The sequence below is a fragment of the Topomyia yanbarensis genome, chromosome 2 (assembly GCF_030247195.1).
Source record: "Topomyia yanbarensis strain Yona2022 chromosome 2, ASM3024719v1, whole genome shotgun sequence".
Classification (NCBI taxonomy): Eukaryota; Metazoa; Arthropoda; class Insecta; order Diptera; family Culicidae; genus Topomyia; species Topomyia yanbarensis.
Genome location: NC_080671.1, coordinates 319,435,270 through 319,452,597, shown reverse-complemented (window position 1 = coordinate 319,452,597; position 17,328 = coordinate 319,435,270). Strand labels below are relative to the sequence as shown.

The window sequence follows — 17,328 nt, the reverse complement described above, 5'->3', positions numbered from 1 at the left end:
CACTATATTTCGCCTTTTCTGGCATATCAGCATTATATAAGAATTTAGGGCTTCACAGCTCTATAAGACTGCATTATATGTGGATCTAAAGCAGATATTAGGCTACGATATAATGCTTATTGGTTACTTGGGTATGTATATTCGAAATAGACTTTTTGATCTCCTCCAGAGTTGTGAAAGAAGACAAATCTCCTTTTTCTTTGGCGGTTTGACAATTCTTTGTCATGGCAAATGGATCGTTGAGGGTGCTTGTTTTTTATAAGTCGTTGCAAATGGGAGAAATTTTGATACGTCATCCGGCATTGAGCAAATGTGCAATTAAATAAATAAAAGTCAGTCCGAAACTTTTTTCTATCAATGTACCAAGATACATGGCGCGTCCATTTATGTAATCGAGAAAATCGCCTGCAAAAAAAACATTTGATTGAATCTTTCGAATGCGCCATATTGGTTCTAAACCTCCAAGCTAAGAATGTGAAAAAATGGTAAGAAATAAAAAGTACTTACAAAATAAATCTTCAATACCCGCATCTTTTTTTTTATTTCGATTATAGAGGTTTTAACCTTAAGGTTATTCGCCTCTTCGGGTTAGAAAATTCTCTTATGAAAAATTTCTAACCCTATGTGCGGGGTCGGGACTCGAACCCAGGTGCGCTGCGTACAAGGCAATCGATTTACCAACTACGCTACGCCCACCCCACCCGCATCTTCTCAACTGAGTGTTTGAATGATTTGATCCATTTTGGCCTTTGAATTAAAAGAACCTTAAAAATGCGATTAATTTTTTTTAACATCTCATGCACGTCGCGAGTTCTCTCTAAAAATGACGACAGAAAAAATTTGACAGTTGATTTGCGGTAACAGGTTATTAAAAGTTAACGAAGTACAGTAATTTTAAATAGCTTTGCTGAACAATCAGTTCAATGTTACTGGATAGTATTTCTCTACTGAAAATAAAAAAATATTTTGACAAATTCAGCTAAAACTAAAGCGGAATTCAGCAATCGCTTGGGGAAATTACCGACAGTCGTTAAGAAATGCAAATTGTTCTTCATTTTTTTAATCTGATTGCTGAAGTCTTCGTAAAAATATTTTTATACTGTTAAGTACCGCAAAAAATACCGACCAACTTTCGGCTGGTTAAGTGTGTACAACAGTCAGTTTTGCCCCTGGGGTGAATTTAGGGGCAGATCATTTGAGATGCATTTTGATAAATCAGCTAAGTTGAATGCATTTTTTCTCCATCAAAATAGAAATTCATAATGTATTTTGCGTTGCTTGTAAGACGTCAAAATCGTACAAGAAAACTAGCCCTACATTTAACAAAATGTCGAACAAACTGAATAAGCGTAGGACGTTTGTTAAACAAATTTTTCTGTGAGGGAGTGCAAAGTTGATGCAAAAATAGAATTTAAATGCATTTTTTCTAATTTGATGCAAATTTATTATACATTCCTAGAGTGATCTACCCTTAGGGGTGAATTCACCCCCGGTTGATAACAACTGACCTACACTGATAAAATAAAGTACCCATTAATGCGTAGAAAACTACGCATTTTCAATAAAAGTGGAATAATCCATTAAATGGATAAAGAGTTTGTACCCATAAATGAGTACAGACCTAGGGGCAGATCACTTGTGATGCATTTTTAAAAATCAGCGAAATTAAATGCATTTCTTTCCATCAAAATAGAAATTCGTAATGCATTTTGCGTTGCGTCCCTACAAAAATCAGCCTTACATTCAACAAAACATCGAACAAAGTGGATCAGCGTAGGACGATTGTTAAGTAATCTTTTCTACGAGGGAGTGCAAAGTTGATGCAAAAATGGAAATTAAATGCATTTTTTCTAAATTTGTTATGCATTCCTAGAGTGATCTGCCCATAGGTACAGACCTTGTACGTCAACCTGGGTATTTTTACCCATTATTTTTCGTAGAACTGTTACAACAAAATGAGTAAAAAATACCCATTTATGAAAATCGCGCCAGAATGAAAAATACTGTCAATAGAATTGTTTCTGAATTTAAAAAAAAACATTTAACATTTATTTCACATTATTATCTTCCTATAAAAGTATAGGAATCTAGATGGAGATCTTATTCCAAAACTCCTTAACAAAATTAAACCGCCAACTGGATATATTTTTGATGGCTGGATCTTTTGGCTGCTGTAAAAATGCCGAGCTGGTGCATATTTGCAACATCCTCAGTAGTCTAAACGGCCGTTGTTTTCGGAGCATTGCCGAAATGTTACGTTTCCGCCACGGACTCCGATGCAAGCCGATAATTTGCAGGTTCCGCTACGATCCTTAGTTTGCAGGTTAACTCGCTTGAAATAATTCTTAAGGACTTTTTACCCATTTTTAAGATCAATATATACATTGACATTACCTCATCGAGTAGTTGTGAAATGGATAAAAAGTACTCATTGTTAGAAACAAAAAATACCCATTTTTTGACAGCTCGAATAACTTCTGAAAATGGGCAATTTGAATACATAAAATGGGTAAAGTTTTTTTATCGTGTAGAATAATGTTTCAATTCAATGACGTAAATTAAAAGATCTGGCAGATAAATGGAGCTGAGCTGGTAAAGCAAAAAAGGTAAACAATCCCGAAGCAACCAGTGAAGACGTCATTGAGTTCCAAAATGGCAGCAGGCGAACATTAATTAAAACACACGGAGTGACATCAGCACGTTTCACTTTTGCTATCGGTGATGTAAACAAACGGAAAAAATCACATACACTATGAAACATTTCTTCTGCGTATCGGTGATAGGTACAATCATCTGCCAGACCTTTTGCTTTTAGGCATGGGTTTCAATTGACTAATCCATGTGCAGTTGTGTCAGTGCGAGATTGAGTTTTGGACTCAAGTTACCTCAAGGTTTGGTAGTGTGCGTAAGAAAAATTGTGCTCAGCTTTGCTACCAGATTATCCATTTAAACCTTTCCAAAACTCTAAAAGAAGAATATAAGTCGATTTATTAGATCATCACGATTCAATTCATGCAAAATACCTGCTGGAAAAACCATTGGCTTAGCTGAATGGTGCTTTTGAAAAAGTGGCTGTGGTTTTTTCATTGCGCTGTTGTGTTGCGTACCCCAGCACGGTGTGGTAGTGTGACAAAAAATCACAGCCACTTTTTCAAAAGCACCATTTAGCGAAACCGATAGTTTTTCCAGCAGCTATTTTGTATGATTTGAATCGTTGTGATCTGATAAATCGGTTGATATTCTTCTTTTAGAGTTTTGAAAAGATTTAAATGTATAATCCGGTGGCAAAGCTGAACACAATTTTTCCCACCCATACTACCCAGCGTTCAAAACTAACACATGCTCAAAAAAGGTAACTTGAACCTTAAATAGGGTGAAATTTTTGCCAAATAAAGTTGAGAATCGCTGTGTGCGTGTCTTATTTCGTATTCATATATGCCTATACACATGGCAACTGTGTTGGTGTCCTTGACGTCAAATAAGTCGATTGCCTACCGCTCGCCGGTATGCGTTTGACCCTCTCTAATCGCATTTCGTTTGCTGGGTAAAGCCACTTTCAAGTAAGACCGATATGCGGATATAGTTTCAAACCAATTAAAAATCGTTCCAAAGTTTTTAAAGTTGGTCATATATATTTCTACATTGGATAAGTCGAGCTCTATCGAATAAAAGTAGAATTTTATTTTTCATGTAATAAGTCAATTTATATTCAAGAATGATCTATCGCAGTGAAAATCATTTTTAAAGTGCGGTAAAATAACCTGTACCTTTTGTAATGACAACAGAATGAAAGGAGGATTTTTCTGACACTCGCGACAACACTGGGCTTCAATAGCAAATATGGCAGGCAGAGGTGGTCATGATAATAATAGGTAAATTAAATTACATTTTTGCACTAATTAATCACGATTGTCGCGGAATATTATATAGTGAAATCGTTCTCCTCGGAAATATCCGTCAAACGAAATACGGTGTCTGTGTTTCGGGTTCGTATGTGCAACGAAAAAGCAGTTTTAATGTACATCTCGTGGTGCGTTTCGGAAGTCGGCTGGTCCTTTCTGTTTGGTTGAATTGTGCTGTCGGCGAATATTACGGCATTTGTCCCAAAAATAAGCAACTAGTTTCAAACAAAAAATAAGCTAAAAATAATTTTCCACATCCGGGAATAAAGTGATATTGAATCCGGTATACAGTGTATTATAAAAAAATGAAGCTAGCAATAGTATTATTGCGTAATGTTTTGTTTATCCACGCGTTTTAGGATCCTGGGAATTTTTTCGCAAATTTTGACTGCGATCGGCAACCAATTTTCATCTATTACACACACCTGTACAACTGCCTTGCGGTGTTACAATTCAAATAATTACATCAATTTGTAGAAAGCTAGTACCAATGTTCTCTACAGCCGTGTTAATCGTTTTCTAGATATGGAGGTGAACGGCAGCGTAGACCGCTTCCTACGGAGCCTCCGTTTATCGCGTATGTCGGCAATTTGCCACAGGGCGTTGTCCAAGGCGATCTCAACAGGATATTCAAGGAGTTCACGGTGAAAAATATACGTTTGGTCAAAGACAAGGAAACAGATGTCTTCAAGGGATTTTGCTACGTTGAGTTCGGATCGTTGGAAGAGCTGAAACAGGCATTGGAGTTAGACGGGATGATAATGCTCAACGACAGTATGGCCACCTTGAGGATTGACATAGCGGAGCAAAAGAAAAACGATCGGTAAGTTGGCTTTTTAATTTTTTGCATTGCACTAGACCCTGGTAACGCCAAATACACTTCAAAACGACAGATTCTTTGCTAAAGTTTAATGTTTAATATAGGAACATTGTTAGTGACTAGAGTGGGTTAACTTCCAGATTTGGGTGTAAAATACGTCTTGTTTTGTAATTTATTAAACGTACGGTAACCTGTTACTTGTGTTTAATTTAAGTCAAAGAAGTATATTTATCAATGAGTGTTGTAAAAAAAATTCAAGTTGCAATCTGCTTCGGTATCAGTGTCTAAAATCAATAGCAAAGTTTCATGAGCGTTCCTTCTAGACGCTGATCTTGCAATAGGCGTAATGTTTTCATTTTCGCCAATCTGTTTCTTCCAAGCAAATCGGCAAATTAGGTACCATGTTTCCGGTTTAGTTGAAACCATAACGAAGTAAAACTTGATGACATTTAATCTGTTGTTGAAAATACTAAATTGCACCTACAGCGCGCTTTGGTTGTCCTCGAAAACGGCTTATGCTCCTTGCCGAAGTCATCATAATATCGTTTTACCTACGCTATTTAGGGCAAATTACGAGGCTTCCTTCAAAGAAACAAATTCCTCTTCTAGTTGATTATGAAACACGGGAGCTACCCACACTGGCCATCTCAACAAGCCATGATAATTGTAACCATTAAACAGATTTCCGGTATTGCTTGCATTGTTCCCCTTCAGCATCGGAATAACCAACCAAACGATTCTACGACATTCCTCCGAGAACCATTCCCCAGAAACTAAAACACCGAAGGTTTTTCCCCAGAAAGAACTTTTCAGAACAGAAAAACCATTTCTTCGAAAGCACTAATTCCTAGAAAACAATATCCAAAATGTACTATTTCCCAGAAAAGCATTACCCAGAATGAACCAACGCCCAGAAGTTCACTGCCTATAATCGCAAGCCAGTCCCATGTACACGCAGAATTTTATTTATGCATCGGTAGCATACTTTTCTATCTGCATGGTAATGGTTTCCGGACGTGACCGATTCATGAGCGCGCGAAAACGGATGTTTGTAGGTTCGTGTTTGAGACAGCGTTTGAAACTTCGCGAGCGCTAAAACGTTCTCCTTATTACCAGGTTGTTATTAAGTTTGCACGATCGCGAACGTAGGTGTGCGTTGTTATTCGCGAAGGGCTTAAGCGTTCGTACGTTAACGTGTCTGTCACGTGTGCTCGCGTTCATGTGACTTCGCGTGTACAAGACTGGATTTTGTAACCGTGTGGCATTTTCTATATACGCGTGCGTTCTTGGATGGTCACGCGGACCTTCATTTTGATAGTTAGTTTTTGGTGTACAATCCACATTCTGACAGGGAGTAAGTTACCCCATATCACTAGAGTCCTCGGTCATGTCGCCATGTAACGTGGTGTCCAGTGGATATGAGAGCTTTCTTTTTTTAATTGATCCAATTGAAGGCATGGACATAGTCTGCTGATATCAAGGATAGAAACATCCGGAAGTGACCGATTCATGATCGTGCGTGTGCAGGAGTTTTTAGGTTCACGCTTGAGACCGCGTTTAAAAATTTATAGGAGCTGAAACATTCACTTTATCACTGGGATGCGATCATGTTTACTAGATCGCCGATGTAGATGCCGGGGATGATAGCGAAGGGCTCAAGCATTTGTATATTAACGTGTTTGTCACGTGTATGTGACTTCGTGTGTATAACGTCGATTTTATAATGACGGATTGTGCATTTTTGTTTGATCGCGCGCGGACCGTGAATCTGAAGCTTAATTTTTAGTGTATGATACAGATAGTAGATTAGTCCAGGCTGGTTAAACTTTTGGACGTGACCGTTTCATGATCGCGCGAGTGGTGGGTTAATGTTTGAGACCGCGTATGGAAGTTTAAAGATGCCACGTTTACTTAATTACCGGGGTGTTTTCATGTAGGCGAAATCGCGGGCGTAAGTATATGTGGATTATTGCAATTGCATGGTCGCGTTTGTGGCCAGTTTTGTGTTATCGCGAAGGCCACGAGCGTTTGTACCTATATGAGTATAGATAGCGTATAGCAGAGATATACTAATAAAAGGAATCATAACATGCTAAATAAAGAAAAAAAGATGCAAAGAGCTTGACTAGAAGTGTATAAATTGAACAATACTATTTTGGTATACATAAATAATGGAAAAGCAAACTAATAGATGCACAGAAAAAACAGACCAATGAAGTAGAATAGAAAAACACATGTAACATGCAATCAAACTCGTCTAAATGCAGCAAATGTTGTATATTTATCATTACCGACAATTGCATGCTGTTAGACTTTCATCATGTTATGCTGGCCGGGAATGGATGACTCACGTGCGTCGGTAAATTTATTTTACCCTAATTTATCCAGCCCGACTTTCCCCAATGAATAGAACTAAATGCTCAGATTGATCACCAGAAGAATTAGCCACTATTCTATCATATACGTCAGTTCTGCATCCATTCCCTGACCCAACTGTCATAAATACTCAGACGAATACATACATAGATACACATACGACTAGCACATAACAGTTGTACACTAGTACGAAAAACAACGATTATCACAAAGCTACAACTAATAGGTTTCTACTTATTCTACTTTATTAAATTAATTTAATTATTAAATTAATTTAATTGGTATATGCACGATGACGAAGTCGACCGATAAATGGACGCACAATGACCCTCTCCGTGAGCCCCGTCCACGAATGCCACCAATAGAACAATATTTGCAAACATGGTACACAGCAAAAGTCAATCTACGTCGATCCGCCTGTCGGCCACGCCACCGCCCATAGACCAGTGGTTTAGCGTTGGTATGCGCTGGTGCGGAGTATGAAAAGACATATAACATAAAAAAGGCGCATAAGCCCTCTCGGTCTCCTCGATGCACCACTATCGAGGCGTAATGCAGTACCCATCTTAAAGCAATTGATGCTTGATGATGTTTGCAATACCGTCAAACCCCTAAACCTTGGGGAGGGGGCAAAATACTTTAGGTCAGTCTTGTTTCAAAATTGAAACAGTTTTTTTTTTTAATGAAGGGAGATTGCTTTTGTGGAATTTAAAATTACCACCATAACAACTACCGATATGTAACAGGACAGGGACCATTAAATTCTGTATAAGACTAAGAAATATATCGTAGTTCGCGAGTAAGGGTAACTACTGTTAGCTTTTAAAATGTTCGGGTTTCTTTTCGAACCCGAAAATTGTGAAACAGGTCTATAGCTAGATGCTTCTGCTGAATTTTTATCTGGTTTCAGAATAGGAATAACTTTGGTAGTTTTTCATCTTTCAGGAAACAATGTTAACTCAAAATATTTGTTGAATATTTTTACCTCAAAAATGTTAAAAAGTCCATAATAACTTGGAGCTTTCATATTTTTAATTTTTTAACCTTTCGGCAGTCACGCCATAACCGCGACTTCCGGAGGATTAATGATGGATTTGATTTCTTTCTTTTGTGAAATATTTATTTCTTAAGAGTGTGAATCTATGCTTAATTTCTTTTGTTAGATTCTGATAGATAAATTCTCCGTAAGATACTAGAGTAGTCTTTTGTGGCCAATCAAGTCCTCCGCTGTAACTCGACATTTTCCTCTTCGGCTAATCTGCAACGAGGCTTTTAAGTCCAGGAGGAACGATTATCACTGTTATCGGAGGAGGTGATTGCTTTTTATTGTCATTGGTAATACGCACAATGCCAGAAAATTTACAAATTTCAAGCTTCACATTCGGATAAAACATCGAACGAGTTGCTGCAATCAATTGACTAGGCGGGTTAAACTAGATGCTGGCGATCGGTAGGCTATTGAAACTTTGTTCTAGGGCACTCGCCGTAACTTGTCGTTTACTGTAAAAATAGTGTGGGTAGTCTTGAGAAAGACTATTTGTGACCGGTTCGAACGAAGGTTCAAGCCGGTATGACAAAAAAATGTACAGTTTACATGAATAATGTGATTGTCGTATAATTTTGAATCATCTTCAATTTGTACACTGCACAGTTGGCCTGGCCGCTTCAATGATTGTGTCACATATCATATATGCAAGAAACATTAATATTGACAAGAAAAATTGTAGGCGAATGTCCGCAATTTTCCAGGATCCCTGCACTGCCCATAACAGCATAAGAGTCCCATGTTGAAAAACAGCAAGCCGAGAAAAACGCTGTTCAAGATTGTCCCATTCATTGAGCCAAATGGATGGGACTACCATGTTTTGGTATTTTTTTATATATTTTCTGAACAAACCCGGTAATCTTATTTATGCAGTGTGATTCAGTGGTGATACAGAATACAATCCAACGGATAACTCATTTTCGACAAAAATCCACATGGGACTCTTATGCGTTTATGGGCAGTGCATGTATTGGCTGAGTATGTGTGGACTAGACTAGATTAATAATAGTTTACATAGATAAGAAGGGTACATTGAAATTATTAGCTAGGTAACTAGATTTTATGAATGGTCGGGGAATCACACATTGGTTTTTTTTCCGAGCGATGCGATAACTGATACATGCCATTTTTATGCAATGGATTAACCAACTTTATTTAACCCTCCGGAAGTCGTGAAAATGGCTCACTGAACGAACACCCGCTGGTGCCCAAAGACAATTTCGCTTGATTTTCAGAGCAGCGTGCACTAGCGCGACTGCCGGAAGGTTAACTAGTTGGATTACAAAATTATTCAGATTGTTCCAGATTTGTATAAATCATTCAAACATACAGATTATTTTTATTTGGCACAGATTTGTATAATTTTCTCCAGACAACTCGGAAAATAGAAATATACGTTATCAAAATTACTTTTGTTGATTCTAAAACCACTGCAAACATTTTTAAAAAGGTTGCACCAACTTATCCAGACAACTCTAGACTTAAAAAAGTAATACCGATGTTTTGAAAAATCTTTTGGCGTCCCGTAATGGTACTCTTTTTGATATTCTCATTTTAGTGGTGGCTTCAACAGGCGAGGAGGTGGTGGTGGTGGTGGCGGTGTTCCACCTAACCGCGGTGGTGGAGGCTTCAATAATAAAGGAGGAAACCACAATCGGCAAGGCGGTGATAGGAATTATGGTAATGATAATTTTGGAAGAAATGACTTCGATAGAAATCGTGGACGTTCCAATAATTACAATGGTGAGTTTCCAAAACCTGTACAATGGGGTGGTGCGAAGTATAAACATTTCACAACAGATCGGTCACCGTTTTTTACTAGTTTCCTTGCAATAACCTATACTATGGGGTTACATCGCTGCAGAATCGGATTCTTTTTTTTGGCATGAAGCACCAAAATATGAAAGGCAACAATAATCCATAGATGTACAAATGTTCTATTCTGCTGCGATGTCTGTCAGGAACATTTTGAGTGTATAGAAAACTTCAAATGCGTTTTTATTGTTTTGCTTTTTCAATAGATATGCAATGCAATTGCTCCGAAAATCGACTTTTTAACCGAGCCCCGGAATGCCGAGTTTCATACAACATTCGATTCAGTTCGATAAGTACGGCAAATGTCTGTTTTTTTAGGGGACAAAAACAAATTTTCAAAACATTCTGAGCAGGAAAAAAATGTACAAAAACCAACAACTCCGGGAACGGGCTTGGACAGCCGCCCGACCAGCTTAAATAAACTGCAACCTGAGGGAGAGATTTTTTATGTAAACAGCTTACACTTCAATCCAACTATCTTGACGTTAGTTATTTCAGTAGGGTTACAGAACCCCTCCTCGACACACTACCAGTTTTCGACCATCCACACAACGTGGCAATTTCTGTATGGTAGTAGGAAAGCTAGCTGTGGGTCGAGAATTAGTGCTCTTCAGCTACGAGGACAATCTGGGCGGCAAACTTCAGATTGTCTAATTTACTGAGTCCTTCGGCTCCCTTGTGCCATTCAGTACCACTTTCGCCTTGAGCTCCCAACGTGTTCGCGAACTACTCGTTATAGTCCCCAACGATGGACCTAGCCTACTCAGACGGAAAATCCCGCAGTGAGAGCCGGATGCCCAAGGTCAGTTTGGCGATTCCGGTGGTGTCTCGTTGCGGTGTACTCAGTCTATTTCGCGGCGCTGAATCTAACTTACGCCGATGGAAAGTTTTTCCGATGCCGATTCTTCTTTGTTTTTCGCTATATTTCTATCGGGTTAACCGGTAGGGTGCGGTTGTCGAACCGCCGATTCCAAATAGAGCATGACATCCGGTTTGCTGGCGCACCGACGACCCATACCCGGTGCTCTGTCGTAGTCTACTCGACTAGTCCCCTCCGGTGGATTTAGCCTGCTCCAGTGAAGAGTTTCCTGGCGGTGATTGCTCTCCCGAAACCGTTGCTCGCTGTTTATCACATCATTCCCGCTGTAATCTGTGTAGCTTCTGTATACAACATTATCCGGGTTGACGTTCAACCCTTCAGTTTTAAGTTTCTCTGTGCGCAACGGTGACGTTGCGTGTCCGAGCTGATCCGGAGTTGTGTCAGGTGGCAGTTCAAATCGGCGTGCTTTCTAGGTCCACCTTCCTTTCTCCGTATTGTCTCATTCCTGTTGCCACCTCGCCATCGAAGCGATTCTCACCATTTTCCTCGCGTTTATGGTGTTTCTCCGATTGTTGCACTCGATATCCTCCGCCAGGGTGATCATTCGCGCGATAACGTATGCTGCTTCCGACGATATTGTTCTGTGAACACTCGCGACTCGCCGACGTTTGCATGATCCTCGCTATTGCGTTCACTGCCTTCGCCGAGTTTTCGCATGCGTAGTCGACGTAGTTGTTGAAGCTGCACCGGTTGTCCATCATCACTTCCAATTGCTTCCGTGCACGCTTCGATGCATTCATGTACCCTCCGACGTCGATCTGCATCCGCTAGACCGTGTTCCAGTTGCTGATCATCAACAATTCCCCGTCTCGATCGCGTCGATCGTCTCCGTCACCGGCATCACTATTTCGCTTTCCTGTACAGCCGCAGTTTCAAGACCACATCGTACATCCCGTTTCAGATAGTTGGAGCCCTAACATGGACCGCTGTGACTCGTATTGACTTTTGTCCTTCGTTCATCTCATACAGCAGCACTCTGCTCTGGAAGTAGCTCTTCAGGATCTGACATAGATAGCTGGGCAGCGTTGCGACGATGGCTTCCCAGCTGGCCCTGTTAGACGCATTTTTCAACTCTATCGTGAATACAGCAGAGTATCGATTTTCTCTTCGCTTTTGTTTAGATTCCTTGGTACTTTACAAATTACCTCCTCTGACGATACTTCTTTGCGAAATCCGATTTTGATTATTTGCGTGGATGAATAAACTAATGTGTTACATAGCTCGTAAATTGAATCAAAATTCACAGTAAATTGGATCTGTGGTCCCGATTATTCTCAAAGTGATGTTTGCATTGTGACACACAAACAAACATGCGATCAACACAAAATTCGCATCTATATAGCCATATTTGATTTAGCACTCTAAAACAAAATCAGATATTCTGTTGGAGATTCCGACCTCAATGGCGATTTATTTTCTTCAGACGACTCTTGATAATACCAATTTGAAAACCTTGTGCGAAATTAATATAAGTAGATGATCTATCTCGAAACTGAAAATCATTTGATATTTTGTCATCTTCGAAGAAACAGGCATAATTTCAAACTTGACAGAAAGTAAGGGCATTGGACATTATTTTGAGCTATACAACCGCTGAGGGTCTTTTGGTATAATTGTTTTTATGCTCAGGAAAATATTAATTTAGCCAAATGGTTTTTTTTTGCGTGAGTAGATTTATTGATAAAGTTATAAGTTATCAGGGTGTTTTTGGGTAAATGCTTTGCCGTGTGTATTTTGATGCCACGATTGTTGAGAATAATGTTTATCGTTCGGAGAAAATTATTGTATATGCAGTTTTGAACGGCTAATGAAAAGCCAACATGCTGAGCGTAATGGACAAACGAGTGGATCACAGGTTTGCTTGTGAGGAGCCACCACTTCAGAAAGCGAGTCGGCGACCACATCGCCTGGTGGATTCGCATTGGTTTTGCGTCGCGTGGGATCTTTGGTTTCGGTTGTGTGGCAATGGCGCATATTACACTAGCGTCTACTTGAAATTTCAAGATGTAGAAACCGCGACTTCAATGGGTATATATGCCATACGCGAGCGGTAGGTGGCAACTCTAGTTTACACTTGTACAACGATGGAGCTATTCAAACAGGGTTGCTATGATTAATAATAAAATCCACTTGTTTTGAAGTCATGCTACTTCTTAAGCTAATAACTTTTCTAGCGAATTTTCACAAACTTACAATGTTCCACGAATGTGTTCAGTAGAAGAATACCTTTAGAAATATATAGTGTTCCATGAATTGATTGATGAGGTGATTTTTTAAGAATTTATTTTCAATTTTAACCGATTTTCCATACTAATTTCCATATAAACTTTGAAATTTTTGGAGGGTCCGTAGACACAACCGATCGGTACCAAAATTTGCACAATTACTAAGAGACATAAAAGAAATCAGTAGGGCCTGGTGGAGCCAAAAGTCAAAAATTGAACCAGTCTAGTATACATATATCAACTTATTATTTTTAAAATCTGGCGATATCTAGTAATAATAATTAATCGGTCTGCCTCGATAGATTTTTTTCCATTATATAAATCGAAAGAACGGCTGATGATATAGAGAAGATATTAATTTTAATTATTCAAACTCTGTCTTGAAGAGCGACAACTTATTGGTGGAAATTTAGGGAAATGTCATAATGCAGAAGTTTTCATGATCTCGAGGAGTGATACGTTTGTGTACGGCAGGTGCGAGCCAAATGACCATTCCCTCAAGATACAAATAGTTATGTCAAATGCCCGTTATGCCAAAATACCTTCAGTGTGATCACCGCAAAATTATGCCAAATCATCATTTTCCCGAAGTTATAAATAAATACCTTAAATTTCCGTTATGCCAATTGACCCAGAGTGTAACCCCTTTTGGAAGCTACGCCCTATGTCAGTTATGCTAAACGTCCATTATGCCATATAGCCCTGGTAGCTGGGAAATTGCGGAACACGATTATGATTATCGCCAAATTCTTGTGCTATCGCGTGACAATATCGAACAATCATACAACATCCTTAGTATTAAGATTAATCAGACATAAACTAGAGTTTTGGATGAGATAACCGCGAACCGGTGACAAGTCAAAGTGAATATGTTAATAGTTTGCAGTAACTTTTTAATTGGTTCGCTTGACGCCGGTTTGCATTCTCTCTACCACAACCAGAAACTAATGCATTTTTCAACAATACAGAAGATCTATCATCGTCTGTCGACAAAATGAAAGATCTATCGTTTTCAGATCGTGGTCCCAACCGTGGTCGGTATGGTAATTTCAACGAGGAAGGTGGTGGAGGCCGCGACGACTGGAGTCGCGATCACGACGGACGTCCTGGCAACGATAGAGGCGGAGACAATTACAGCCGTGATGGTGATCGGTTTAATCGCTACGGAGGTGGCCCCGGCAGTTCCGGCGGTGGTCGTCGAGACCATCGTGATCACGACAGGGGAAATGATCGTTCACAGCCAGGTCAAGGTCCGGCACTCAGTCTGGCAGAACGTGATGCCGGTAGACCTAAATTGAACTTAAAGCCACGCACTGTGGCTGCTCCTTTAAATGCTTTGGCAGACACGAAGCAAGCGGCTGCTATTTTCGGTAATGCCCGACCGCGCGAAGAAAACATTGCTACAGAGGGCAGAAATCTGGAGGAGTCGGAACGTAAAACGTCCACGTCTTCGTCGACGGCAGGAGATGACAAGAACGGGCCAAACTGAAGATTTTCTTTGGTTTATAATAACGTTAACGTTTAATCCCTTTTCCCTTTTATCAAATGAGAGCGAAAGTAAAACAGACTTTACTAAAGGCATACAAATAGGAAGAAAAAATCCAAGCAGGTTTGTAATGCGAAAGTACATACCCATACATGAAAATACATACACATAAAACAGAAACGATACAACCTAACGTAAAAAGTATGTGTTTAATTTATATTTTGATTTTTACGCTTTTTTCTACGATTTAATATTAACATTAAAGAAAAAGAAAAAATTGCAAAAAGAAGGAATGAAATACAAAATAATGTGTAATTATAATGCAAATAATTATTGAAGCAGTAAAATATATTAATTATTATAGCACATTGATATATTCAGAACCTAAAAGATTAATGATTAAACAAGGGAAAAGCTGAAAACTGAAATTTTACTATAAGACAAACAATAGTAACAAATACACTTTCTTGAGCTTGTCAAACAGAGGAATGATTACATAGACAAGTCAAGATTTTGCGTTTTAATTTCTTTAGCTTTTCTACTTGCGTTGAACGGCTTTTGTGTTTAAGGTTGAGGTATGGAGTGCTTTTATTTAAGAAGGATCGCGAATGCATGTGACTCTATCAACAGCATATGAACCTAGCTTGCTATTGAGGGGAATTTTCATCTAACGAATTTCCTTACAATTAAGGATAGTTTTACATTCAGACACTGGTAGCTTTACGCAATCAAAGTTTCTTATTTTTGATTTTATTCTATGGACACAACAGCGTATTGTGATTTGAGTTCTTTAAAAACTTTACTATTTCGTTTGATTCAAAAATATTCAGTCTTAGATATTTCGCACGAATCGCCTCGTTTGGATCGGTTGAACATTTTTAAAACTAAATTCCCACTGCAGAAATGTAAAAAATAATAAGGCATATTATACACCCCTATGTTTAAGTGTTGTTGAAATAAATATGAGATGAATGACGACATGAAAAATGAATGAAATAAACTGATGAAACAACTAAAACTTGGAATATGCATATTTGTATTTCATGGCCTTAAATGGGTTAAATGAATATCACTGTCCTTAGATTTATGTACCTATATCTTTGGTTTAATCATTTTCTGTTTATGGCGATATGGCGGATGCTAGAACCGTTGCAAATTTTTTTCGATTATAGAGGCTCTTTTGTACAATATTGTATTTAAAAGAAACCATCGATAGAAGGATTCAGTTGATTCAAAGTAGCGGTTTTTGTATGCTAAGTACAAAAATAACATTAAAGGTAGCATTTTACTAGTATGACATTGCTTGTACTGATGTACGCTGATTGTGATAAAAATTCCAGCGCTTTCTGCTTGAACAAGATAACTTTTGCCAATAAAGTAATTCCGTCATTACGTTGATAATCGATGGATTAGGATCAATTTCCTGCAACTCATTATCGGATGGTGTTACTGTTCAAAATACGGTTTCGAACAACATATGTTCATAACTGATTCAAAAACTCACGCCCTTTTGAAAAACTTCTCTTTGTTCAAAAGATTGCAAGTGGAAAACATGGAGATAGGGTGACGAGCATATTTTCGCCATGTTTCTATTATCAAGCTACCCATTTGAAGCCGTTGTTTAGAGAAGTGTCTGCCATCTTTGTTCAACGCTTTAAGTCAAATGGTAGCGCAACAGTAGGGGCACTCGATTCATGTTTTCGTTGCGCTCAAACACGAGCATTTAACTGTTTTCGGAGCATTTGCGTTATTATCTTGGTTCTTAACAACGAAGCAAAACTGTTGATGTCAACTTTCACGCATTCCATTGCTTGTAGGCCAAGAAATTAATGAATTAGTGAGACACCCTGCATAGTATGGTGAAAATAGGCACTTTACCCTACATAAATCGAACACAGAGCTTGGTATGAATCGAAGTTGGCCGAGTGTTTTGGTCTGCTGCATTCTCGTGCAATCCTCCTAAAAACGATGATTTGTTTTGATAGTTCTGTTTACATTAATCCTCAAAATTGTCTGCAGAAATTATGTATATATGCCGTGGAAAGCACTTCATCATGGAGTAACGTTAATAATTTGCTGGTTGTTTTGGTGCCATCAACCAACCAGGGCTCATTTGGTCCCCGTTAGGACATGGATATGGTTACCCCAGTCTTGGCAGCTTTGATAACAAATCCCGCCACTCTACGATTTCAACGAACTAAGGGCACATTTATTCAACCTCACATAACTTTTAACTCAGATGTAACACACGGGAAACAGTTTAAAAGTTAAGGGTGAAGAAATCGACTCTAAGGTAAGTAAGCATGGTTACTTGTCTGTGTCTTGTTTGTTAAATCTTGTATTTTTATTTATATAATTTGTTCATGTGACATGGGTGAATAGAGAACAGCGAGTCTAGTTAGGCCATTACATTTTTTTCAACTTCTCTCCAGCTCATAGGTGTGTGCACAAGCATAGGACTTGATCTCAGGATGCTTAGTTGATCCGGATGAATTATGTCTACCGATTTTTGTAGAAAAATTCAAAGAATGTTGTCGATATTAAATGATAGCCCATTTAATTAGAGATAGTGTGAAAATCCGTTTCTATGATGCCCTGTCCTGTTAGGACAGATTCCATCACAATCCTGACCTGCCGAATTCTCGTCTTCGCAGCCGATCCAGGAAAGTGGGTGTTCATTTGAAAATCGAATGTTGCATTATTGCCAATTGTGAGAGAACCTACTTTCTACTACTGCCCAAGTCAGACGTACAATCAGTGATGCCACAAGTACAGATTT

General features: G+C 38.8%; 2 protein-coding genes across 3 annotated transcripts in view; both read left to right on the top strand.

Annotated features, from left to right (window-relative positions):
* Nucleotides 1-3,767: 3,767 nt before the first annotated feature.
* On the top strand, nucleotides 3,768-15,574 carry LOC131683733 (eukaryotic translation initiation factor 4H). Of its 2 annotated transcripts, none has more exons than XM_058965988.1 (4): nucleotides 3,768-3,872; nucleotides 4,426-4,725; nucleotides 9,702-9,886; nucleotides 14,080-15,574. In XM_058965988.1, the coding sequence occupies exons 1-4, from the start codon at nucleotides 3,841-3,843 to the stop codon at nucleotides 14,550-14,552; spliced, it is 990 nt and encodes a 329-aa protein (XP_058821971.1). In that variant the 5' UTR covers nucleotides 3,768-3,840; the 3' UTR covers nucleotides 14,553-15,574. The 2 variants fall into 2 exon arrangements, with proteins under 2 accessions (XP_058821971.1, XP_058821970.1); XM_058965987.1 differs by having other exon boundaries at nucleotides 14,032-15,574.
* A 1,168-nt stretch (nucleotides 15,575-16,742) lies between these two features.
* Nucleotides 16,743-17,328, top strand: part of LOC131683723 (glucose dehydrogenase [FAD, quinone]) — a 107,988-nt gene continuing 107,402 nt past the window's right edge. Inside the window, exon 1 of the mRNA XM_058965961.1 lies at nucleotides 16,743-16,842. The gene's annotated coding sequence lies outside the window, so the exon portion shown is untranslated. The remainder of the gene's footprint in view (nucleotides 16,843-17,328) is intronic.

Excerpts from the sequence above, each read along its gene's own strand:
- LOC131683733 (XM_058965987.1), top strand. The coding sequence starts at position 3,841 with ATGGCAGGCAGAGGTGGTCATGATAATAATAG. Across the intron at positions 3,873-4,425 it reads GGTGGTCATGATAATAATAG|ATATGGAGGTGAACGGCAGC; the intron begins GTAAATTAAATT and ends ATCGTTTTCTAG. Across the intron at positions 4,726-9,701 it reads GAGCAAAAGAAAAACGATCG|TGGTGGCTTCAACAGGCGAG; the intron begins GTAAGTTGGCTT and ends TTCTCATTTTAG.